This window comes from Drosophila santomea, chromosome 2L (assembly GCF_016746245.2).
Source record: "Drosophila santomea strain STO CAGO 1482 chromosome 2L, Prin_Dsan_1.1, whole genome shotgun sequence".
Classification (NCBI taxonomy): Eukaryota; Metazoa; Arthropoda; class Insecta; order Diptera; family Drosophilidae; genus Drosophila; species Drosophila santomea.
Genome location: NC_053016.2, coordinates 4,806,731 through 4,829,908, shown reverse-complemented (window position 1 = coordinate 4,829,908; position 23,178 = coordinate 4,806,731). Strand labels below are relative to the sequence as shown.

General features: G+C 43.7%; 3 protein-coding genes and 1 long non-coding RNA gene across 6 annotated transcripts in view; 3 read left to right on the top strand and 1 right to left on the bottom strand.

Annotated features, from left to right (window-relative positions):
* Positions 1 to 1,414: 1,414 nt before the first annotated feature.
* Positions 1,415 to 6,831, top strand: LOC120456475. Its single transcript, XM_039643341.1, has 3 exons — positions 1,415 to 1,516; positions 3,521 to 3,653; positions 5,798 to 6,831. Exons 2-3 carry the CDS (start codon positions 3,521 to 3,523, stop codon positions 6,358 to 6,360), a joined length of 696 nt encoding a protein of 231 aa, XP_039499275.1. The 5' UTR covers positions 1,415 to 1,516; the 3' UTR covers positions 6,361 to 6,831.
* On the bottom strand, positions 6,832 to 8,879 carry LOC120456461 (U2 small nuclear ribonucleoprotein auxiliary factor 35 kDa subunit-related protein 2). 3 transcript variants are annotated; one of them, XM_039643310.1, is made up of 5 exons: positions 8,763 to 8,879; positions 7,886 to 8,704; positions 7,498 to 7,601; positions 7,220 to 7,376; positions 6,832 to 7,159 (listed from the first exon to the last, which is right to left on the bottom strand). In XM_039643310.1, exons 1-5 carry the CDS (start codon positions 8,774 to 8,776, stop codon positions 6,847 to 6,849), a joined length of 1,407 nt encoding a protein of 468 aa, XP_039499244.1. In that variant the 5' UTR covers positions 8,777 to 8,879; the 3' UTR covers positions 6,832 to 6,846. The 3 variants fall into 3 exon arrangements, with proteins under 3 accessions (XP_039499244.1, XP_039499251.1, XP_039499262.1); XM_039643317.2 differs by having other exon boundaries at positions 7,886 to 8,695; positions 8,763 to 8,806; XM_039643328.2 differs by lacking the exon at positions 6,832 to 7,159 and having other exon boundaries at positions 7,220 to 7,346; positions 7,469 to 7,601; positions 8,763 to 8,791.
* On the top strand, positions 7,028 to 7,439 carry LOC120456485. Its single transcript, XR_005616834.1, has 2 exons — positions 7,028 to 7,167; positions 7,215 to 7,439. It is a non-coding gene; the product is annotated as an uncharacterized LOC120456485 (long non-coding RNA).
* Positions 8,880 to 9,422: 543 nt separating the features above from the next.
* LOC120458272 (neural cell adhesion molecule 2) overlaps positions 9,423 to 23,178 on the top strand; it is a 60,481-nt gene continuing 46,725 nt past the window's right edge. Inside the window, exon 1 of the mRNA XM_039645865.1 lies at positions 9,423 to 9,823. Coding sequence (XP_039501799.1) covers positions 9,781 to 9,823 — 43 coding nt within the window. The 5' untranslated portion in view covers positions 9,423 to 9,780. The remainder of the gene's footprint in view (positions 9,824 to 23,178) is intronic.

Here is a 23,178-nt window from a genome sequence, read left to right as displayed (position 1 = left end):
CTTTTGTGAGCTTCGGCGCATTCGAATCCGCTTTCAAAATTAGTTCGCCATTAAAGACAGCTCTAAATGACAAACAAAAAAGTGCCACCCAAACAAACGCATCTTCATGGTCAATTAGCAGCCAACAGAAATGTGACAAACAAAAAAAAATAAATAAAAAAATATAAGATAAAGTAAAACTGAGAAAGAGTCAAAAGAGCGGTCAGGTGAACATTGGCGCTATTCAAGAGTCACGGGTTCAAATCCAGTCAAAATGTCAAGTTGATGATGGCAATTAAACAGGATTAGCGACTTGAACCTGCCTCCCAACTTCAGATGCTCACTGACGCATTGCAACACATTTGATTTTGTATTTTGAGTAGCAGGGCAAGGCGGGGCGGTGCGGTGCGGGGGGATTCACTCGCAAAATCACACTAAATAAATTACATAATCAAGCGATCAATTTGCATATTTATGAGCGAAAATAAAAAGCAAACATAAAGCTTTTTAAGAACCATCTCAGATCCGGCTGGCACCGCCAAGCACTCCCAATCAATTTTTTGTTTTTGTTTTTTTTTTCGGTGAGGGGGTGGAGGAGTGTGCTGATGGCCAGCAGACGATCCTTTCCCCGCCAGTTCATTCACATGGCAATTAAAGCACAGAAATCGAAACAGAAACAGAAACAGAAACCGAGTGTGTAAATGCCCAAAGAAACCCATCGAACCGCTTTTGTATTTCATTTTTTTGGACGCGTGCGTGGGGCCGAGCGCGGAAGCCAAATCATCAGCGATCTTAAATGGCATTTCGAAAGGCTTTTCAAGATCAAGGCCTAAAAAAGAAGACAAACACTCCATCAAAAGTTGATATATGAAGCTGGCCAGGGAGATGGATGCCAGCGCGGCGGTTCCAAGAGTGTTTGCATAAATACATTTCGAAACAAAACACAAAACCCAAAAACACACAAACAACAATTTTTATCCGAGTTGAGCTCAAGTTTCTAGTGCCTGGCACTCGAATAACAGCTACTTAATGGATCTGCGGCTATAAAAATGATCAAACTACAGTTTTAGAACGAACAATAGATCGAGAAGATTCTTTAAATAAAAACTAAATAAATAACAACAAAAATGAACATGCATATTTATAGACAAAAGTTGTCGTTGTCTAAAGATGTTCTGAGCAGCTCATCTCGTTGTTTTTGGTTTTTGCTGTTATATGGCTATAGTGCTATACTGCTATACTGCTATATGGCTATATGTCTATATGGCTGCCTTTTGCTGCTGCCAAAGCTTCGCTGCAGCAGAAGTTGCGGTCAGCGTCGCCGTTGGCGTTGGCGTCGCAGTCGCAGCTTTTCAAAGCTGCACGAGATGTTGTTGGTGGGCAGCTGGCGCGGCTTCGACTATAAAACAGTTTGCTGCTGCCAATTGACTTTTGTTTTCGTTTGCGCCTGGTCTCGTCTGGTTGTCTGCTTGGGCAATTCGGCGACTACAGTATAGAAAACGTGCTGTGCAGTGTTATTCCAAAATAGCAAGCAAAGGTAAGCAGCAGCGCTCCGCGTCCAAGGATATAAAGTGTGCTGTATACGATATGCCATATACGATATGTGTGTGTGCGGACAATCGAAGGACTAACCAAAGTGCCAAGTCATATTGTGTTCAAAATGATATAAATACAACAATAATTTGTACAAAAATTGAGTGCAGTGAGCCGTTCAAGGATATGCAAACCTGAAACATCAGAAATCCAACTGTAATATATATATAAAAAAAACACCGCTCAGAACTTGCAAGACCTGAATGAGAATTAAAGCTAGTGGCGGCTCTTTGGGAAACGAGTTCGTTGCCCAAGTCTTTCGTTTGAGACCGCTGACTGAAAAAGTTCGCTTCCTAAGTCTTTCGCTTGAGAACTTAGAAAGGTTTGCTGTTTAAGTCATTCGTTTGAGAACCTCTATTGATAAAGTTTGCTGGCCAAGTCTTTTGTTTGCCAGCTTGAAAAAAGTTCGTTGACCAAGTCTTTTGTACCAAAAATGTACATGAGATACAAAGAATTTAAGTTGTAAATTAGAGACAAAATTATGAGTTAAAGATATTTCCACCGAACATAAAGTTTGCGTAATGGTGCACATCAAATTTCCATCACCCATAACCCCACAAAGAAAAACCCGAAAAGAGAAACACTCGATAATGCACAAAGCCCACTTGCCATGTAATTTGCCCACTGGCATTAAAGGGCACTGAGCTCTCTGTAGGAGTATAATTAAATGCCTCATCAGCTCGGCGGCTGATTGATTAACATGCTGGAAACAAGAAATGGACAAAGCGCTGATGGACAAGTTACAAAACGCAACAAATGAACAAACAAATAATAAAAAAAAAAAAAAAAAACACCAAAAAGTAGCCAGCCACACAAACATACATATTTCCCAATGACAGCCAACTCTTCACTTTGGAAATGTCGCTGTCGAAAATGAAATCAATACGAAATCCAATTTTCATTATGTATTGTTACCAAATTAGGCGCTGACCGCTGATAAGCGCTAAGTCGTTAATGATTTATAGTTGCCAAATCGGCGGACAGCAGGCGATCAAATAAACACTGGCGTTAAGCCACACAGACACACGCAATCGCCGCCCAGATCAAATCCAATTAATATGCAACAATTTCCAGCTGCGCGGACATTGAGCCCCAGTCAAATCGATCCGTTGCGAATTGCATTTGCATAAGGAGGAAGAAACGACTCGAAAACGGGCTTTAATTCCACTTGAAATGCTGGCCAACGTGGAAGGTTCTAGCCGAAGACACGCAGCGTCTCAAAAGAAGGGGGAAAAAAAATATATAAAAACAAAAGCAAAAAATAGAAAATAAAAAATAAAAAGTCAATAAAACCAGTTAAGGTCAGACCGACTGCTGCTTGTGTAATCAGCATGCTTGCCGCCGTTGCAGATGCTAAATACATTTTTATTTATGAATAATGTGATGTGCTGACGCCGATATTGATGTTGATGCTGATGCTGATGCTGATCACGTTGCCGCTGCGCCACAATAAAAATGAAAATGAAAATAATAAAGTCTCAAGTGTCGTCGATCGTCGATGGTCGATGGTCGCTGGTCGGCAGTCGGCGGTCGATGGCGTTTGGTAGTCACTGTGGCACTGTGTCAGTGGCCGCCGGGGGCAACCGGTTGCGCATCCTTGACATAAAAAGAGCGATCTCGACCAGCAGCTTACATCTTCGGATCGGATCGGATCGGATCGCATTGGATCGACCAGCGAGCTGGAAATTTATACAAAATTGCGTATACGCAATATGGGCATGGGCAGAGGTGGCGAACAAAAGGGCGCGGCGTCGTTATCGCTCGATAATCGTGTACAAATTTATGTTAATGACAACGTGTTAACAATTTGCATATCTATAACTGTAGCCGTGTGTACCAGTACCAGTTACTTGCCAAATCGCAGATTGCCTGGCATTTTGTCTTACCAATATTTTGGCTCATATTTAACCGCTTCTCTTCTTTCTTTGTTTTTTTTTTTTGCTTACAGATGAAAGTCACCCTGGCAATAGCGACTTTCTGCGTGGTGATGGCCTGCAGCCATGCGGCCAGAACCACCACAACCACAGCGACCAAGCCGGGTCGCTTCCTCTCACTGCCCGTGCCCGCCAAGTGCGCTAGCCGTAAGTATAACCCATCATCATCATAGACCAGACACCACATACATATCTCCAAGCCATTCCCACAATGGCGAAAAGTAAAAGTGACGAACGCGGCGAGAATATTAAGCGGCTTTGATTGCCAAGTTTGCACTTGAAATTGTTTGGCAATGCGACGTGTGTTGCTGTGGGTGTGGGTTTTTGCTGAAGGTCGTCGACGTGTGAGCCAGCTTTATGGTGGCTTATAAACTCACTTTCTTTGCCCGCATTTTTCGTAAACAATTCCCATTTTATAGGCAGAAAATTTGTAGCTTCAAGTATTTACTTTAGGTGTGTAAATTGGTTTACCACTTCTAACATTAATTGATTTCCTCTGCACTTTTAAGCGCACAATTACTCACATCCAATGGGGGTTAACAAGCAAGTAGTCCAGTTGAAGTGGGTTTTCCTCATTTATTCTACGGATGATTGTCGCTGCCAGTCATCGCCTGAGATTACGATGATGCATTGCATCAGGGCTTAGAGAGATCGGGCTAAAACGGTTGGGACGCCTGAACAATAGCATCATCGCTGCATATCCGGTACACTAATGAACACTTTGCAGTTATTGCTAATTAGACAAACCCTAACTCACACCATGCCACATCAACTTACGGCTAACACATATACAGAGAAACACACATGGAGACTAAGCCAAAGCCGTTAAACATGCAACTTAATTTTGGGGCGTCACCGAAGTTGCATATCCAGTTTTTTGAAGCCAGTGCCGTTGGCAGCGATTTAGATCTTTCATCTCTTAGAAAATTCCAGTTATACAAGCGCAGGTTTTTAGGTCTGCCTTCCAATAGCTAAATCACCTGATTAACAATTCCACTTAATTACCTTTTGTAGACAACTCTCTCAGGCGTGCATTCATTCGTCCGATAATTAAGATTCGAAAACGTTTTGGTTTTTCTAAGTCACTGTTGAAAGATGCCAATCGAAAAAATAAAACAAAAACTGCATCGCCAGCGGGATTATTACGCAAGTTTGGGACTAGGAAAATATACAGTCAAGATGAGTTTTAGCCATAGCCACATTATCGCCTTGACCCGCGCACAAAAGGGCCAGAAATGTGAGGAAATGGCGATTGGCAGCCGAAGCGGCGGCAAAATAAATAATAATGTGCAAACAATGGCATATAAGGCCATTATGTGTTGGACTTAAGCTGATTTGACGCGAAGTATTGGCCGTGCCGGGTAGGCGGTGGGCGGGGGAGGGGCGTGGCAGGGGGGCAGTTGCAAAAGTGGCTTAAAGCGCGGCTAATGACGCGTGCCAACTGTGGCAACAGGCGGGTATTTTTGTCAGCTTTTTTCGGGGCGCGTCCGAGGGGCGGACATATCGCACATTGCGAAGACGACTTCCAAAGAGGCAGCTAATCAAATGGTAGCTGCTAGCTGCTAGTTGGTAGTTGGTAGTTGGTAGTTGGTAGTTGGTAGTTGGTAGTTGATAGTTGGCAGCTCGCTCAGGCGAAACAAGTTCGAGGATGAAGTTGTCAGGGGTTGGCGGTGCCCATTGTTTCCATTCTCTATGGACAAACGGAAAATAAGCCAAAAAAAAAGTAAATACACAGCGGAGCTGAAAACCTTTTGACATCGAAGACAAAAGGAAAGCGGCGGCAGGCGCAAAAAGAAGCATGCTGCATAAATTGCGCGGATTGCGTAACACGCCAGCCACCAGAGGGGAAGTTGTGTAAGGCCCGGGGCAGCTATGCACATCCAATGGCAGATACATCTTCGTTATTTTCGGCGCTACTTGCTTTCGGTTTCGTTTGCCCATGATGGGGCAGGCTCCGAGACATTGCACTGGGCCCCCGACTCCAGTTGATGACGAAGATGGGGCGGCGGCGGCGCGGAAAACCGGTTGCCACATGCCACACCCACACGGGAAGAAATGTAGTGCAGTAGTTTGGGCATCAGTTGAAACAAGTCTGAAAAAGAATTCTTATATACAGCTAAATTATTAGTTATATATTTTGCAATGCTATGTAAGAGTTTATAAAGTATGAAGTATTTAAAATCTCGAAGCACAGAAACCATAGCCCTTTCATACCACCACGATTTTGCCAGTGCAAACGCGAAAACACTTCCCGCTAACCAGCGACTTTCTCTTTGCTCTCTGACCCGCAGGTCCCAAGGAGTTCTCCTACCGCGGCAAAAACATGTTCCTAACCACCCACGTGCCCGCCCTGGCCAACAAGAAGGTCGACTGGCTGGATGGCCGCAATCTGTGCCGCGAGTACTGCATGGACCTGGTCGCTTTGGAGACCCAGGAGAAGAACAACTTGATCTTCCGCGTCATCCAGCAGAACGATGTGCCGTACATCTGGACGGCCGGACGTATCTGTGACTTTGCTGGCTGCGAGAACCGTCCGGATCTGGAGCCGAAGACCGTCTACGGATGGTTCTGGTCCGCAACTCGCGAGAAGATCCAGGCCACCAACCGCATCCCACAGGGCTGGGGCTACAATCCCTGGTCGCAGACTGGACACAAGAAGCGCCCGCAGCCGGACAACGCCGAGTACGACATCAACCAGACCAAGGAGCAGTGCCTGTCCGTGCTGAACAACGTGTACAACGATGGCATCGCCTGGCACGACGTTGCCTGCTACCACGAGAAGCCCGTCATCTGCGAGGACAACGAGGAGCTGCTGCGCTATGTGGCGGCCACGAATCCCGGTATCCGTCTATAGAGCGGATAACGCTGGGCGTTCGCTGTTTGCCTAATTTTAAAGCTACTTATTATAATATTCCTTAAACGAGTTTTTGTATAATTTTTGTTTGTATGTGTACGACGAAAACGGAAGAAAGCAAGACAAATAGACTTTAGAATTTACAATTTCCGATCCTACCACCCCACCACCACCACAACTTCTACACGATACTGTCATCACACCTTAGCACACACTTTCTCCTTCTTTCACACTTCGAAACTGCCAATTTTACGCGTAGAATGCCATTCCGTTGTAATCAATTGAGTCGTTTTCAGATCGCACCTTAAATATTTATAAGCAATCCTAAATTGCAAAGTGTTTCGCTCTGACCCTCTGTCTATCATTCAGGCAAGAAATTCGGAATCTCTTTAGTATTTTGTTTGAGACACTCATGTTTTGTCCACAAAGAGATTGAATAAAATTTTGTAAAGATCCCATAAAAAACTTGAATTAATACTTTCGTTTTTATTCGCGATGGCTGTGATGATGATTGGGTGTTGTGGAGTTGCTCCTGTGCTGATGATGATTGGATGTGGTGGAGTTGCTCCTGTGCTGATGATATATCTTTGAGCTGCGATCGTCTTGTAATGATCCCGAGGAGGGATCTCTTTTAGAGCGCACTGAATCCCTGGCACTTCTTGACCTGGACTGATGAGACCGCTGATGGGTGTGTTTGAGATCCTGACCTCTGTTGCCCAAGTCCTTGGAATTTTCCAGCTCCACCTCAGGGCTTTCTGACCAGCGCCAGTTCCTGCCCCGCTCCTTGTGTTCATCCCAACTGAAAAGGTTGAATAAAGTTGTTTATCGAAATATAAACTAATATTTTATTATAGTTCACCTGGGAGTCTTGGCCGTTGGAGTTTGGCTAGAGCGTCGCTCGCTGCGTGGACCGGTGGTGTACTCCAGTTCCGTGTTGAACTGGTTGTTTGGATTGCCAAACAGGTGCAGATATCCGCAGCCGTTACCTTTGGGACATTTACGTGTTAAGGACAAACCTTTAAGAAGCCACAGATTGTGTTAAAAGAAAATGGTATTAGAATATATGCATGTGCTTAAAATAAATGAGTTTTGTTTTGTCAAAGGATACGGCTTCATCTTGGCATGCAGTTCACGTACCGCAGACTGCGCCGCGCCAGGTCTTCAGATTGGAGAACTCCACGTTCAGTCGCTTGGAGGCGTAGTAGCGACCTTGCAAATTGGTGAAGGCGCGAAGAGCGGACCTAAAATAAGATAAGCATTGTTTACCAACTCTTTTGACATTATTTAAGTAGTAACTATGAATTATATAAAATATATATATAACGTAGAAATATGTGAGCTCAGAGACAATGTAATATTTATAAATTGTTGAGAGAACAGGTATAAATTAAAATTGTGATTTATATGAAATTACTTTTACATGAAAATGCTGGGAAATAGGCTTCATTTGCATATCCCAATTGCTTGCATATGAACAATGTGAAATTAATTCAATAATAATAAAAACTAATACTCTCAGACAAACCGTTCGGTTGTGTACTCCACGAAGACGTGACCCCTGAGATGTTCCAGCGTATTGCGCACGGTGCGGAAGTTGACGATGGTGCCGAACTTCTCCAGTTCCTCGACGGCATCCCTGAAGAACTCATCGTAGTCGTGGCGCAGATCCTGTTCGGTCAGTTCCAGGTGCTCCTCCGCCGCGGCGTACTCCTTGTGCGCCCGTCGCTCCTGCAGCATGGAATGGTTGAAGAAGTGCCGGATGAGCAGAATCCTCGCGAGCATGGGACGGCGGTGGTTGAAGGTGCAGGCGTGACCGTAGCGGCAACAGTTTGTGCGGCTGAAGAACTCGCAGGCACGTTCCTCCGGATGCGTCTCCATCACGCGCAGCAGGTGACTGGGTGGCTGCTCCACATGCGGGTTGTTCAGGTACACATCCATGCTCTCCATCATGGCATCGAATTCGGCAGCAGCCTTGGCCGCTTTTCGTGTCTCCTCCTCGCGCTGCCTTCTCTGGATCTCCTCCCGTTCCCCCCGCTCCTTCGCCTGCTCCCGCTGCAAACGCTCCACTTCCTCCTGCTCCCGACGCTGCTTGGCCTCGTCCATGCGGAACTGCTGCTGCGCTGTGGCTTCGCGTCGCAGCCAGGACTCCTCCGCCACCTGGCGCTCCCGTTCCTCGGCCAGCCGCTGGAACTCCTGCATTTCCTCCTGTGATTGCAACCATTTCTGGTAATCCGGCTGCAAAAGTCTCTGCTTTTCCGCCTCTTCCTCCAGTTTGTCACGTTCTTTGGCGTGTTTTTGACGACGCCGCTTCCTCTGCTGCTTCTTGGTCAACTTCCTTCGTGCCCTGTGTCATTGAAAAACATTAGTTTCACATTTTATTCGAATGAATTATAGTTAGTTACCTTTTTCCCGGCATTTTGCAAAATCAAAACATTGAATTTCGGTGAGCAGCTGCAACGCATTTTTGAGCAAACAGCTGATTAATACCGTAAGGCGGACATGGCTTAAGAAAATACCAAAAACTACTGCAGAGCAAAAATATAACAGTTTTGAAACTTATAATTATTTTGTATTAAAAAATTACATTTTACTCGTATGTTTCTTTAAAGCTGTTTTATACCTTCAAATGACGTGCAAATTACGTTTTTCATATCGGAAATGCATAAGTTAACAAGAAACTTAGTTTTTAGAATTTTAACAGGCACAGCAATTTTCAATTGATACAGAATGATAACAGAATAATATAACACCAAGTTTAAATTTTTCTATAAAATGTACAATAAAATTGCTTTACAGCACATAGCACTTAGCTTTAAATTATATTATAGCAGATTTATAGCCGTGTTAAAAAGCTTTGATTTTAGCATAGTCATTTAATTTCTGCTTGCTACAGCACACGCTTTGCAACAATCGGAGCTTTTTCGCTTTTTCCCCTTCATTCGAAGCAGCAGTTTTCGATCTCGAAAATGCCCCTTTTCGGCCATGTTGCCAGCAACATTGTGTCCGGCAATTGCCGAAGACGCGAAAAAAAATCAAATTCAGTGATAAAGTACAATTCGTGCGCGTCGGTTCACGTTCACCAACACTTCGTGTCGCCAGAGAAAGCCTTTCTCCCGGCTTTCTCTCCTTTCCGCTCGGATCCGAAATCCGAAGTCCGGAATTTGGACTCCGGCTCCAGCAGCGCCGGATCGCCGAGCTTGGCTCAGCAAAAAAAAAAAGAGAATAAAACATCTGAGTGTGCAGAACTAAGTCAAAACAATTGAAGTGAATTCCCGCGGCACAATTTGATATTAGATAAATGAAATAATTCGCGCCACTGGCACTTTGAACGCGTAATCAGCTGGCAGGGACTTCAGCAAACACACACACACACACACACACTCACTTGTGGTGTAGTAACAACTGAGATTCATAATCGCAATGCGGCTAATTGGATTTATTCTGAATTTGGCAGCCCTAACAGGTGAGTGGTTTGTACACTGCGAGAAATAGAGTGTTAACGAAATGGATGAGTGTTACAATGAAATGCATATAAATGCTCACATGCTTCTAAAGCTAACAGTTTAGGGTTAGCAAAAAATTTAAAAAATATTTTATGATATGTAAATGATATATATTTCATTAAATGGTATTATTGATTTATTAAACTAAAAAATATACTATTTATCTGTTCTTCTATCTTTGCTTAACAAAGAATTGACCCCACTCATCGATGCAGTGTGACATTGGCTGAGGTGGTCATCGTTCTTCTGAAGGGAATGGAAATGGGGCTGGGAATGGGAATGGGAATGGGGATTGGGATTGGGGATGAGGATGTGACGACCTCTTCCGAGTTACGTTCTGTGTATTATTTTTGGTTTCATGGACGGCGTTTATTATGTTCTTGGCTGGCCGACGGACAGTTACGAGCTTTAGTAGTATTCATAATGTGGTTGTTGTGGCTTTTCGTCTTCCTCGTCGTCGTCTTGTTACGTATTTATCAATATTTGCCCTCTGCATTTGGTTTTCTGGCTCGTTGGCGTCTCGTGGCTAATAGAAAATCGATGCTGGCACATTGTTGCACATTTGGCTGAAGTATCTCGAAGATACTGCGAAAGTATCTCTATCGCGTCGCTTTGCACTTTTTCCTTTTCAACTGTTTTTCGTTGTATTTTTTGAAGTCGATGTCAGTCAATGATGTTTGCTCCTAGTCTTTCGATCAATTTCCACTGCCTAAAAGCTGTCTAAAGGGGGTGTTAAGACGCACTTGAATGGCATTTCCATAGCCTGCCACATGCCTCTGATTTTCCATGGGACCATTTTCCCGTTTTCCCGTTTTTCCATTTGCCATGCTCTCCGTCTCCGGACGACACTTCAATCTGCATGCTCCACATTTATGTGGCGCTGCGTTTTTGGCTCGACTTTCTTTGATTTCTTTCGTCCTTTTGGTCCTTTTGGCCCGCACTTCACCCAGTTCGTCCTGCATCCTGCGTCCTCGCAAATATTTAATTTAAGCTTGCTGTCATCCTCGCCGAAGGGTATCAACATTTCCTGTCGCCTCTCGTCATGCAGTAAAGTGTCAATGATTTTAGTTATTTTTTTTTCAAGAAAACACAAATAAATAATGTGCTTTTCATGAGCTGAATATTCATTAACGAATATTCTTCGAAACAATGCGTATTATTATTTTCGAAGGACTACTTCTGTATTTTTTTGTTAGGAAAGTCCCAAGTTAGGGAGTCCCAACTGCGCCTTGTTGAATCCTTTCACTTTGACCATCTTTCGGGTAGATACGCTGCAGCTGTAGTTGCAGTTACTTTTATCCCTGGTAACTGGATCCTTTTTGCGCCCAAGTTCGTTTATTTCTGTTGCTCTGCCCCACTTGCGGTTTTGTTTAATTACGCATATTACTCCGCCTTTCGCCGCCAGTGTCATCGCAGCCCATCCAACCCATCGCTGCCCATCGCATGGCATCCTTCCGTTGCATTCGCCGTCCCAGAAACCGACACATCGCCATATTCCCAGTGCCCCCCAGTTGCTGTTTCTGTTGCTGCGGTCACTTACTGACTGGGACGAGTGTCTTTGCTCGGATCTCTTGAGGCTTGTCAACGGCAGGGTGAATTTCCGGAGGCGCCTCGGGTCGCTGGATGGAGTGGATTGCAGTGGAGTGGAGTTGTTTTGCGGTTGCCTTGGGCACTTCCGTCTCCGGGCACTTCGGTGAGGAGGGATTGAGTTTCGGATTGTCAAGTGACCAACTGGCTCTATGTGACCAACTGACTGGCAGGCAGTCGGTGCCAAATCGGGCTGGTTAATTACTTTGCTAAGTGCTGTTCGTGCTGTACGCCCATCTCGCGCAGAAAGCCCTTCTGTCATCTCGAGTTTATCATATTTACCCAGTAAATTCCACAAATTAAAATCAATACGGAGCCTGCAGCGTGCAGGGCAATCATTAATTATACAAGCCGGCCGATGCTGCTGCTAATGAGGTAAAGTGTCGACAGCAACGCCCCCAGTGGAAAATGTGTCCCATTACTTTCGACCGGCACTGTGCGCCACCCTCGGCGGTTGGGTGTGTGTGCGCTTTTAATTGAGGGAAAGGTCAGCGTCGCATCGATTTTAGTGGCAAGTGAACCGTAAACAGAGCCGTGGACACTATACCTACTTTAGATAAATGCCGGTGAATTTATAACAATTATCTAAATTCGCAGTCTGGCATATTTATTTATTGCCACTGTCTCGAGGGCTAAGTTAAAATTGAATTATTGCATAAATTGGAATACAGAATTCATGCAACTTATGTACATATATAAACTCGCTTAAAGTGCCGTGCCACTTTACAACTTGAATATTTCCGAAAAATCTGAGCTACCACAAAGTCGCATGGGGAAATCACTCGCCATCCAATGTGCAGTCTGAAGGGGGGCGAGGGGCTGGGGCACCGCGGGGTGTTAGTTGTAGGCGTAGATACATGCCCACGCATGGTTCGTTGCTGGCGATTCAATTTAGTTTGCCACTTAACCCCAGAGTGCCCCACGCGGCGGTTTGGGCCGCCACCTTTAACTCTCGCGCTGCCCGGAGGGCGGTGCCACTGCATCGCATGATAAATTGCCACTTGACTTTGCATATTTGCGCTGTCAACGGGTCGTGAAAAGGGTGATGACTGTGATGGAGTTCGGGCAGGCAAAGGGAAAGGACAGGAAAAAAAATTTAGCTCCTCTTTGATATCTTTTTAATATTAAATCTAAAAGGAATACCTATTTATAACGTGCTTCACTGTAAGCTTATGCCGCTTTTCTCAACATCCAATCATTTTTAAAATGTTAAATAGTCTGATTAAAAGTTCTAATTTTAAGTAACTAAAATAGACGTTCGAAATTGGCATCATACCGATTTTTTGCAACTCTATATAGGAGCTTGAAATAGCCCCAGTTTTTTTCAGTGCCACCCCTCCATCAACGGCAGCCACAAAACGGTCTCAACTCACTTGCTTTCACTTCATTGTTATCTATTGAATTTGTACAACTTTTGCCCGGCATCCGAACTTTGACTTGTGCTAAAGTTTTCCGAATTTCATTTTCCGTGAGTGTGTGTGTAGGTGCTTGGTTGGGCGATACAAACTCATCAGCCTTGACACCATTTAAGTTTTTGGGTAGCCCAGCGGGAAGTCGAACGAGAACCCAACTGGCCATTGTTGTGTGGCTCGTGGATCGGGTGTTCCATTTAACTGACACTGCCAAAAGTGTCCTGTCATCCCGCCCAGCTTTTCCACCCACTGCCACGTGACGTATCCCATTTTGCTATCCTTTTTCGCCTTCACTTTGCATGCATGATTTTGGCCGTCTACTTTTTTGTGTCCCTGTCTGTAAGCCATAAGTTTTCGTTTTGTTATTATTTTTTAAAAATCCGACAAGCACTCCACGTAGAGTGGCTGTCAGGTGGTGTCGAGTCCTGCATTTCAGTGTGCCACTGACATCACGTTTTCCCCCAATTTTCCACATGTACATATGTATATACGTGAATATATCTCTTTTATTTTCCTTTTTTTTTACCGCGAATCGCGGCGTGAATAATTACAATGGCCAGTTAGCCCCGGGTTCGCAAACCGAACTCAATTTGTTAACACCCGAAATGTGTTGGATCCGATTCACAGTTGGTGTTTTTTCCAAATGGCTTCTCTGGGCGGTAAGTTGAAGTTAATTGGTATTCAAATTGCAACGTTTGTGATTTAAAAAAGAGCTTTTCTTGTTAAAAATACAAATTGAAAAATAATAAAATAGGTTTGCATTTAAATCTGCGTACTTATTATCTTTGTTTTCCAGCTTGTTTTATGTGGCAAAAGCTATAAATGTCGAGAGCTTGCCATACATTACTCGAAATCTATTTAGTTTTGGAGTGGTAAAAAGCCGACTAAGATAAGTGCTCTTTTGTGGTTCTACCTTTGGTGGAAAATAACTGCTCTGCAGTTAAAAAATATCACTTAAAATACCAGGGTAATCGCTCAAATTGGTGCATACAATCATTATTCAGCCGACTGTGGAAAACTGGGGCTGACAAATTCGAGTGCATCATAGCGGGAAATTCCAACAAATTGCTGTGGCAATTACAACGCACCGAGTCAAATGTCCAGAAATCATTGCACTTGTCCACGGGAAAAATGTCACAATGGCAATGGAATGGAATGGGAGATAAATGTACAACACAAGTTGGGCATTCAATTTGGATCGCGTCTCGCTGCTTTGTTTATGATTTAATCAATTGCTCATTAATTAAATGCCATTGTGCGCGGCGTGCCTCTTTTTCGCTTCTCAGTCAACCGCAAGATGGGCGATGATGATGATGTTTCAATTTATCATCAATTAACCTCTGACCCCCGCCGGCAAAGTTAAACAATAGATGTGGTATGAATGGCAGTCAGTCAAGCTGGAAAAACGGTGGAAAAACAGTGGGAGCAGTGGAAAACCATTTAGTGCAGATAGTGTGCAATTGGGGGCGTGGTCCACTGCGATATCATTTAATTAAATTGTTAAAGGATATGTGCTTATATCTACCATAAAGCACACGTCGCCGATTTACAAGCGAATTTAATTGTTGTTTATGCATTGCCCCCATTGAATGAAAATGCCCGAACACAATCGCCATCGATTCGATGTACACTAGCTGCAAAAAAATCGGCAGTATTGGCAAAAAATCGTTCGTAATAATCGATTTGTGTGTGTTTTCAATCAATGCAAATAAATAAACAGAAAAATCGCCTGCAAGGGCATTCCACACATGCACTCGCCGGGGAATCCGGAATTTAATCGCTGTTTTATGGCACTCCGTTCGACATTGGTTTTTATCAATAAGTTGCATTTATTTTTTTTAAATGCAAACTACCTTAGCACGGACTTATTTATGCAACGTTGAAATTATTTAAATACCAATGCTACTGGAAAAGCCGTAAACAAATTGCTAAACACTCAATACATCTAAAACGAATGCATTGCGGACAGCGTAGAACAACACAATTAGTGTTGTGGCTGAGTGTTCCATTTGTTTTAGGACTTAAAACTTGTGTTCAATTTAATTAAATCACAATTAATATTTTAAAAATAGAAGCTAGCTAAAGCCGTTGGTGGCACCGTGCAAATACCTTCATAAGTATAGCTCACCAAACTGTTTTCAGCGGCAGTTTCCACTTTGCATTTTCCGGCATTGCCGGCGGCAGGAAAAAAGGCATTTTAAACTCTGTGGCCAATTTATGTGGCGGCTGCGAATCGCCATGAATACAAAAAGCACACAGGCTGCACTTATGTGTATGCATATGTGATAAAAGGCAGAGCGACTCATAAAAAATGCACCACATAATGCCGCATGACCCGACCGCGGCACGCCCACATCCATATATATGTATATATATATATACATATATATCCCCATGCCCTCGGAAAAAAAGTGAATGAAATAAATGCGCGTATTGTCTGACAACAAGGAGCAAAAAAGATTGTATATCCAACCAAGGAAATAAAGCGCAAGGGAGGATGAACAGCAACAGTAAGAGCCACGGCAACAGCAACTGATGAAGAAAAACTCCTAGCCGACCGACAGTTATTATAGCCAAGTCTGCCAGTCAAGTGTGTGTGTGTGTGTGTGTGTCTCTGTGTGTGTGAGTGGGTGGATTTGGGGTGGCTTAGTGGGTGGTGGCGCTGTGTGATGCTAACCTAGTTTATGACAGAGTTTAAATTATCCCTTTGTTTTTGCTACTCTGTTTTTTTCCGCTCCACAAACAAAGCCAAAACGCTCGACTTCGAGCCTCGCCAACCGACCAGAAACCAGAAACGAAAAAAAAACACAGCAAGTGTGTGTAAGCGGTTTTCTTTTGCATGTGTGTGCGTTAATGGCGTTTCCACCATCAAGAAATTGCATATTAATCAACTGAATGCAGGCAGAGTACGCTAAATAATGAAAGAGTTTCAAGGGTAAAGTTACATGTCTACCTATTAGATAATTATCCTTTATTTAAGAAAATAAACTTGTTTCTTGGGATGTATAGATATATATTATATATTCTTGTATATGTTCATTTAAATATTTTAATATATTCATTTAAATTTTTAGCAAGAAATTTTTAAGTCAGTAGACCGAAAGTAATTTGCTGTTTTATATAAAATATTTCCCTTTTCCCTACGTAAATCCAAAATAAAACTTGAAGGCACTTAAGACTTATGATTTGAATTTACTTCGTCTGCATGTACCCCATGCTGTAAGGGGTAGCATTGCTCATGGAGAAAAACGTTATGTACCTTTAATGACACACCGAATCGTGTGGCGCATTTGCGGCTTCTGAGTGTGACCAAGTCAGCGTATGAGTGCGATTGTGTCTGCTTCGGTGGGCGGATTCTGTAATGGTGTCTTTAACGAAGGCCAAAAAGGGATTTGGCCACTGTGCCCTCCCAGCTGTGGTAGTAGTTTTTCTCGGCCATATGACAGGTCTTTATGGCCACGCAATAAACACAAATTGCCTGTCATATGTGCGCTTTTGCGTAACGAGCTGGGCAAGTCAGGAAGCTTACAAATTTGTCCCGCAACAAGAGCCTCCACTTCCACTTCCACTTCCACATCCACATCCACAACGCAAAGCGGTCAGCGGGCCTATGTGGCCACGAGACATCCCATAAATCTACCGCCCTCCAGGGAGTGTTGGCCACGGGAGCAGTGGAGCAGAGCAGCCACTACCACGCCATTCGCACCACTGACAATTGAATTTATCGGGCCGAAGTCCATCAATCAGTAAATGCGAAGCCGCCTCAGCCGCCATGCCCATCTGTACCACAGTCTTGTAATGACAGACCCGTAAGAAGTTTGCCCTCGTCCTTTTCATATTGCAACTGCAGCACGGAGTGAGTTAAGTTGCATGCCTGGGCACTTGAATAAATAAAGCTATTTATTGGCTAGTATCTGTTTGCTTTCTAACCAGAGTATTCCTAACCATTATTCGTGTTATTATCTAACTGGTATATTTGCTATATTAAACATAAACATTGAGCTAATTTGAAATTTAAATTTAATGAGGTGCACAAAACAACTGAAAATGTGCGTAATGATCGACCTGCATATATTAACCCTTGCATAAACGACCAATCCTTGTGACTTTAATAGTAAATTAGGAACTTAGGGCGCAAGAAAGCACACAAGATTTCCATCCAATTAGGAAACCATTGGGAGAAAGTAAACCCATTGTGCGTAAGGGGATAATGGATATGCAGTGAAAACTGAGTCTGAATTATGGCCAAGAGGGGAGCACTTTAAGGCACACGCTCGTTAAGAAGGAACCACAATATTATGTCTTGCACCTTCGCTCGTAACAGCAGCACAAATTTGTGGCTTTGTTATGTCGAATGAGGCATAGGGATAAACTCGATGGAAGTCCTTGAGGAGTGGCCATCATAACTGGCAGCGATGCACTTGTTTGCTGCCAGCAAAGTTGTGGGTCGGGCATTAAATGTTTAATGAATTGCATTAGCCGGCGAGTGGACCGAAGTTTAGTCTAATTAAATGTGGTGCCCAACTTTGGCAACTCGACTCGAGAGTTGAGAGTCGAGAGCCACGCCCCACTCCGGCAATTTGTCACTCCTAATGACTTGTCAGCGGGCGCCTGGGCGAACATGTTGCTATTGCTGCTGCACTGGCTCCTCCGGGCTACTCCTGGATCCCTCTAGCTGCTCCTGGCTCCTCTTTGCTCACGGAAAGCCCCTTCATCGACTTGAGAACGTAATGTAATTGAAAAGTTTCCGGTGCACCCAAAGAGTTGGGCATTCGAGGGGCGCTTGGCGCTTGGCTGTTCTGCAGTTTGGCCAGCTGACTTGGGCCATCGTGTCGTCAATGCAGCGCAAATGGAGCGTGGCCATGCCATGAAACAACAGCACGTCCTGGCCAAATTCAATTTGTCAGAAAGATGCTGTCACGGAGGAAATACTGAATGCTCGCTTAATTCCTTCGCCTGGCTAAAAACAACGCCAACGCTGCCAGCGGCAAAATATCATTTGTTAGTTGCACGTGAACGGTTAATAAATGCCATGACAAATGCATCGAAGTCTGGCGGAGTGCGTGCTGCACTCGTCGTTCCGAACTTTTTGCGGTTCTGCCATCATTATGACTCATTGTTGCCAGCCAGTGTGTTTACATGGCGTATGAGCAACGGAAATGAGCGGTGAAATTCCATATGAAGCCGTCGAAGAAATGAGGCAGCAATTAGACAGACTAGAGTGCAAGATATTCAGTAAATGCTGAGAAACAGAACTATTCATAAGGGTTAGCTTAGCTTTAGTTCATTTAATTTCTACGTTAATTGCTTTCTACAATTGGTAACATATTAAAGTTATAAGTAGTAGGCCCTAAAAATGTATATCTTCTTATTGCGTTATAACTACAATCCTTTATAAGACCAATCGAATTTGTCTTTTGCAAGTGCAAACACACACACCCACACGATATCCTGCCAGTCAGAGATGCACTCGATTTATATGCCACTTGGCAGGTCCTTGCCTTAATAGCAGCTCGAGAAAGTAAATCGGATTTTGATGGCTACACGTCGCCAGTTTGCCCGTTTGCCAGCTCGCACCACTAAAGATCAATTTCGCTGCAATTTAAAAATGCATTTAACTCCGCCGCCCGCGGAACCCAAGGAAGGACTTGAAGGACCTCAAATTCCCACCCATTTCGGGCTCATAAAACTATTGAGGCGTCCCAGGAGAAGAGCTCAAGTGAGTTACGCTACGCAGCAGCCCAAAACGAGCTGGGGAAAAAACCTTTCAAACTTCTTATGACTTTTGCGAGAAGCAGAAAAAACTTTCGCTGCTGAATAACAATAAGCTGTGAAATGGGAAAGCGCTTCAGCCTGGCCTGGCAAGTTCCAGGAGTGCTAGGTGGCAGCAGGAGCAGGAACAGGAGCAGGAGTAGGAGCAGAAGTCCTGGTAAATGGCTTGGCAGATAAGAGCAGGTAGCTCTCCAAATGGCAATGTGCTTATCTGGCCAGTTCCACACGCTCACACACATTCGCAATGCGGGCCAAAATCGGATGGGGGTTATAAGGGTTATTATTCAGGAAGTGGGCGAAGATGGTTGAGTTTGCCATTAGTTATATTTTTCACGCAGGAAGACGTATTTTGAATTATAACCAGAGATTGTCATTTTTCTGCTAATCTGCGAGAGTGTTAAGTGGGGAGAAAAGGCGATGTGGGATTAACTTGTGGGAAATGATATCAAGCGTCAAGAAAGTAGTCACAAGTTTATACTGTATGTTATATACACTTAATTACTTAAAATACTTAATTGGTTAAAAGCGTAATGTTAATATGTAAATTATTTAATTGAACAAAATTCTTCGAAAATATTTCGGCATTTTAAATTTAATTAAAAGCAATAGCCATACGAGTAAATGTGGCGAAGTTCTTCAATTAAGCTCTTAACTCTCATTAAATTGGTAAATATGTCTGCATAATTGGCACTTGCTGAATTGTTTATTCTGCATCGACACTCCTAAAATCGATGAATTTCACGAGAAAATTCCTCATTGATTTCCGCATGCAAATCGTGTTGGTCAAGGTTGATTGTGCCATTTCCAAAGAGCTTCTGTCTTTCGCATTATGGCAATGCTCGTAATTAGACATCTGCAAACTGAACAGGAGAGCTGTAGAAAAAGAAGGAGCCGGCAAATGAAATTTACATTTCACTGTAATCCTTTGGCCCGCCTGTCATTCGCACTCACAGCATGGCCAAATGGCCGACGAATGGCCAGGATGGCCAGGATAGCCAGGTCTAAGGACCAAGGACCAAGAACCTGGGATTTCGCCTTGGCATTGCATTCGTTCGTTTGTTCGCTTGTGCGCTGTACATTTTCATTTTCATCACAAAGTTTTGTTTTATTACCCCGAGGACACGAACAAGACTTTGTAACTTACAAGCCAAATAACAAGTTGGCCCGTCCGCCCGGAGGAAAGAAAAGCAGGCAGGAGGTTTGTTGCAGTTGTTAAAGTTGGATTTGATAATAAAATTACTTTTGCTCCGCAGTTGCTTCGCCGTTGCTCCACTGATAGTTCGTTGCCTTCGTTGTTGTGCTCTGCGCAAAGTCCATAAGTCCATCTTGGCCCAGTTTGCATCGTAACTTTGTAATGAGACTGCGTGTCCCGAACCATCTCAGTCCAGTCCAGTCCACAGAATCGATCACACTTGAGGCCCCTGCTTTCTAAATCAAGCATCAGGCACATCAAGATATGCAATTAGTGGCATTATGTTTGAAACTTGAATGCACGGCCAACTCCCACGCCTCACTTAATCTTGGCCATTATGCATACTGTGTGTGCTTGCCATTGGTCTAATGAACGGGCTACTTAACATGGCCGTCCCACTTGGGGGCTAGAAATCCACTCGAGGCCCCCAAGGAGCAGGTTCTGATCTGTTAATGGATTCCCCGCCTGCAGAAGGTCAACTGTTGGCCACTGCGACCGGTGTCGGAAAGTCGAGTTCATCTCGGTGCCTAAATACACGGTGGAAAAGTAGAAAAGCATATACATATATAAATTAAACAAACTTATTTATGTTATTTAAAATACTTTTTTTTAAGAACTATATTCAATAACTTACCTGGCTTTCTTATTAACGAAAGGAATCTTGAATTTGTTCAGTGTAAAATCAATAAAACCAATAATGTTTAATTAAAGTTAGTGGAACTGGTGCGTCGGAAGACTGGTTTTCAATCAGTAATGTAGTAATAATCACCCAATTTATATATGACTACAATTTCCCTTATTCCGCAAAGCTGCCATTGTGTAATGCTCATCTATTCAAGATCGGAAATTCAATCATTTGCACCTTGTTGCCGCAGCAACAAAAACCTTCGGCAAACTGTTGCCATTCTCCACAAAAAGATGTTGCCATAAGCGGATGCAAAGGACATTTGGAAGCCTGTTCAATCAATAAGCGACTCTCCCCTGGACAGCAAATGTGTCGAGCAGGACTACCTTTTTGAGTTTTCCGAGAAATGGAGGCTCTGATGAAAGCCCATCAACGGGTGATGTGCTCCATGGGCTGGCTGGTGATTGAAGTTGCACAATGGCGGAGCAGTCAGTCACCGGCTATTAGACGGCCTTCTGCCATGTCCTGTATGTGCTGTATGTCCTGGATGTCCTGCACATTCTTCGCTCCTCACAGCACAATTGGTGCGGGTCCTTTGCTTAGGCGAGCGCATTGTTTGCCCGCTCAGAGGGTGACAACTCACTGAAATTCACTCGGTGGACAGTGTCAGTGCGGAGTCCTTGCAATCGGGACACCATCTCCTGGTCCTTTTTTGTGACGCCGGGCATGCAGATGTCGCCTGCTTAATGCCGTGTGCTTTGTAAGCCTGCAACAGTGCCCAGTGCCTTGGTGACGCAGTTGGTTGCCGAAAAGAAGCAATCTTGCGTAAAGCGAACGGAGGAGAGCGAGAGCACTTAAAGCTCTGTCCCCTGTCCCTTCATCCGCTTTAAGGGACGACCATTGCCCCAGTCCATTGTCTATGCATGCAATTTTCACTTTGCCCGAATGCGTGTGCCCGCCGTGAAATATGCACACGCTTAAATTGTTAATCATACGCAGCGTGGACCGTCGCAGTTTCCTGTCGCGCTCAACCAATTCCGCTGAGAGCCGCTTGCACGTCCTGCTGTGAGGTCAGCACTCAAAGAAATTATGGCAGCGAACAAAATGCGTAATTCTTTCTTTATTTATGTGACAAAAAACGTATATAGCGAAAATGTAATTGCTGAATTTAAACCGCTTGCAGTGGCACATTTAAGAAATTGCGCTTGAAGCTAGGGAACACTAACACACATCTAAATATCCTTTTGAAAGCTATATTCAATTGCTAAATTCCAACTAACTTCGAGCCCCATAATGGCTGTAATCTCGTCCAATTATTCGCATTTTGTGAGCAGCATTTGGGCCGCTTTGATGTTTCAGCAAGTTATCGAGGCAACTTTCGTCCTGCGGCTAATGAGCTGCCTTGGGGCAACTTGATCGCCGCCCTGTGGCGGTGCGATGTCACAGCCTAATGCCATTGCCATGCCTGATTACAGTAATTACTGGCCAAAGTGGCCGGCCAGGGTTCACTGCACCGCAGATTGAGCGCTGTGTTATAGCTCATGGTTGTCTAGACGCGAACAATGTCAAGCTAAATTAATTGCCAAGTATACTCGTATACTCGTATGACAGGACAAAGGAGGTTCCATATACTTTTGATTGGCGAATTGATCGCTTGCGTTTGGTCATTGCACCCAGTTAACATATTATCATCAGAGTTTGCAATAGCATTGTGATGGTATTGAAAACTAATTATGGTTGTCCCCCCCTTAAAGCTGCTAATCCTCTTATGCGCTCCGCAGTATTAATTAATTCAGCTCGAAAATACCCCCTGGGTGGAGAAGTGGCTACATTAATAATGCTAAAACAGTTGTCATGTTGTGACATTTTCGCTGCCTTTGAGGCCCCGGGAAGACATCACCGGAGTGTCCAAATAATGTGATGTTATCGTGCAATTGTACACAAGATGCATTGACTAATTATTGGTCAATTACTACATAATACATTAGCACTTATGTTTGCCAGCTGGCTTGTATATGAGTTCGATATGTAAACCATATCAATTTCACACTCTATTATGCAAAAATAACACAAACAGCAGCGCAGTATCGAATGCAAGTGTTTATCTATGCTGATTTGCTGTGAGCCAACAATGGGAATCGGGATTACACTTATGTGGGTTTTCTAAGCGGATTTCGCAATAAACACGTAGGTCTGAGAATTCACTTTCATTTGGCTTGAAATATTTGGAAAATGAAATGAATAAGTTCTAAGATTATGACTTGAATTTTACTATAGACATTAATTACCCATCCTTTTTTTGCAGTTTTCATGGGTACTAGAAGACTCATTACGCAATCTCATATCACATTTTTTGCTCAAGCTAATGTTAATAATTCAAGAGCTAAAAAGCTTAATGCTATCCTAAGCCTTATGAAATTAAAGAAAAAAAACTGTGTACGCCATTTTTCGCTGACAGCTAAGCGCTTTTCTTAACTTTTTTCTGCGGTCGGGTTTTTGTGGCGAATTTACACGCACAGGTGTGAAATGTAAATGCGCCAAAGTTGAGTTGCGTTGCGTTGAGTTGAGTTGATGCGAGTTGAGGCGACTGCCTGGCACACCGAGCAGCACATACACATTTGGTTTTGGTTTTGGCCATGGCGCGAACTTTAATTACTTTGGCCAAAGTTAAAGGCGTGTGCAAGTTACTCGTATAACTTTTTAATTAGTTGCCTGCCATCGCATTTG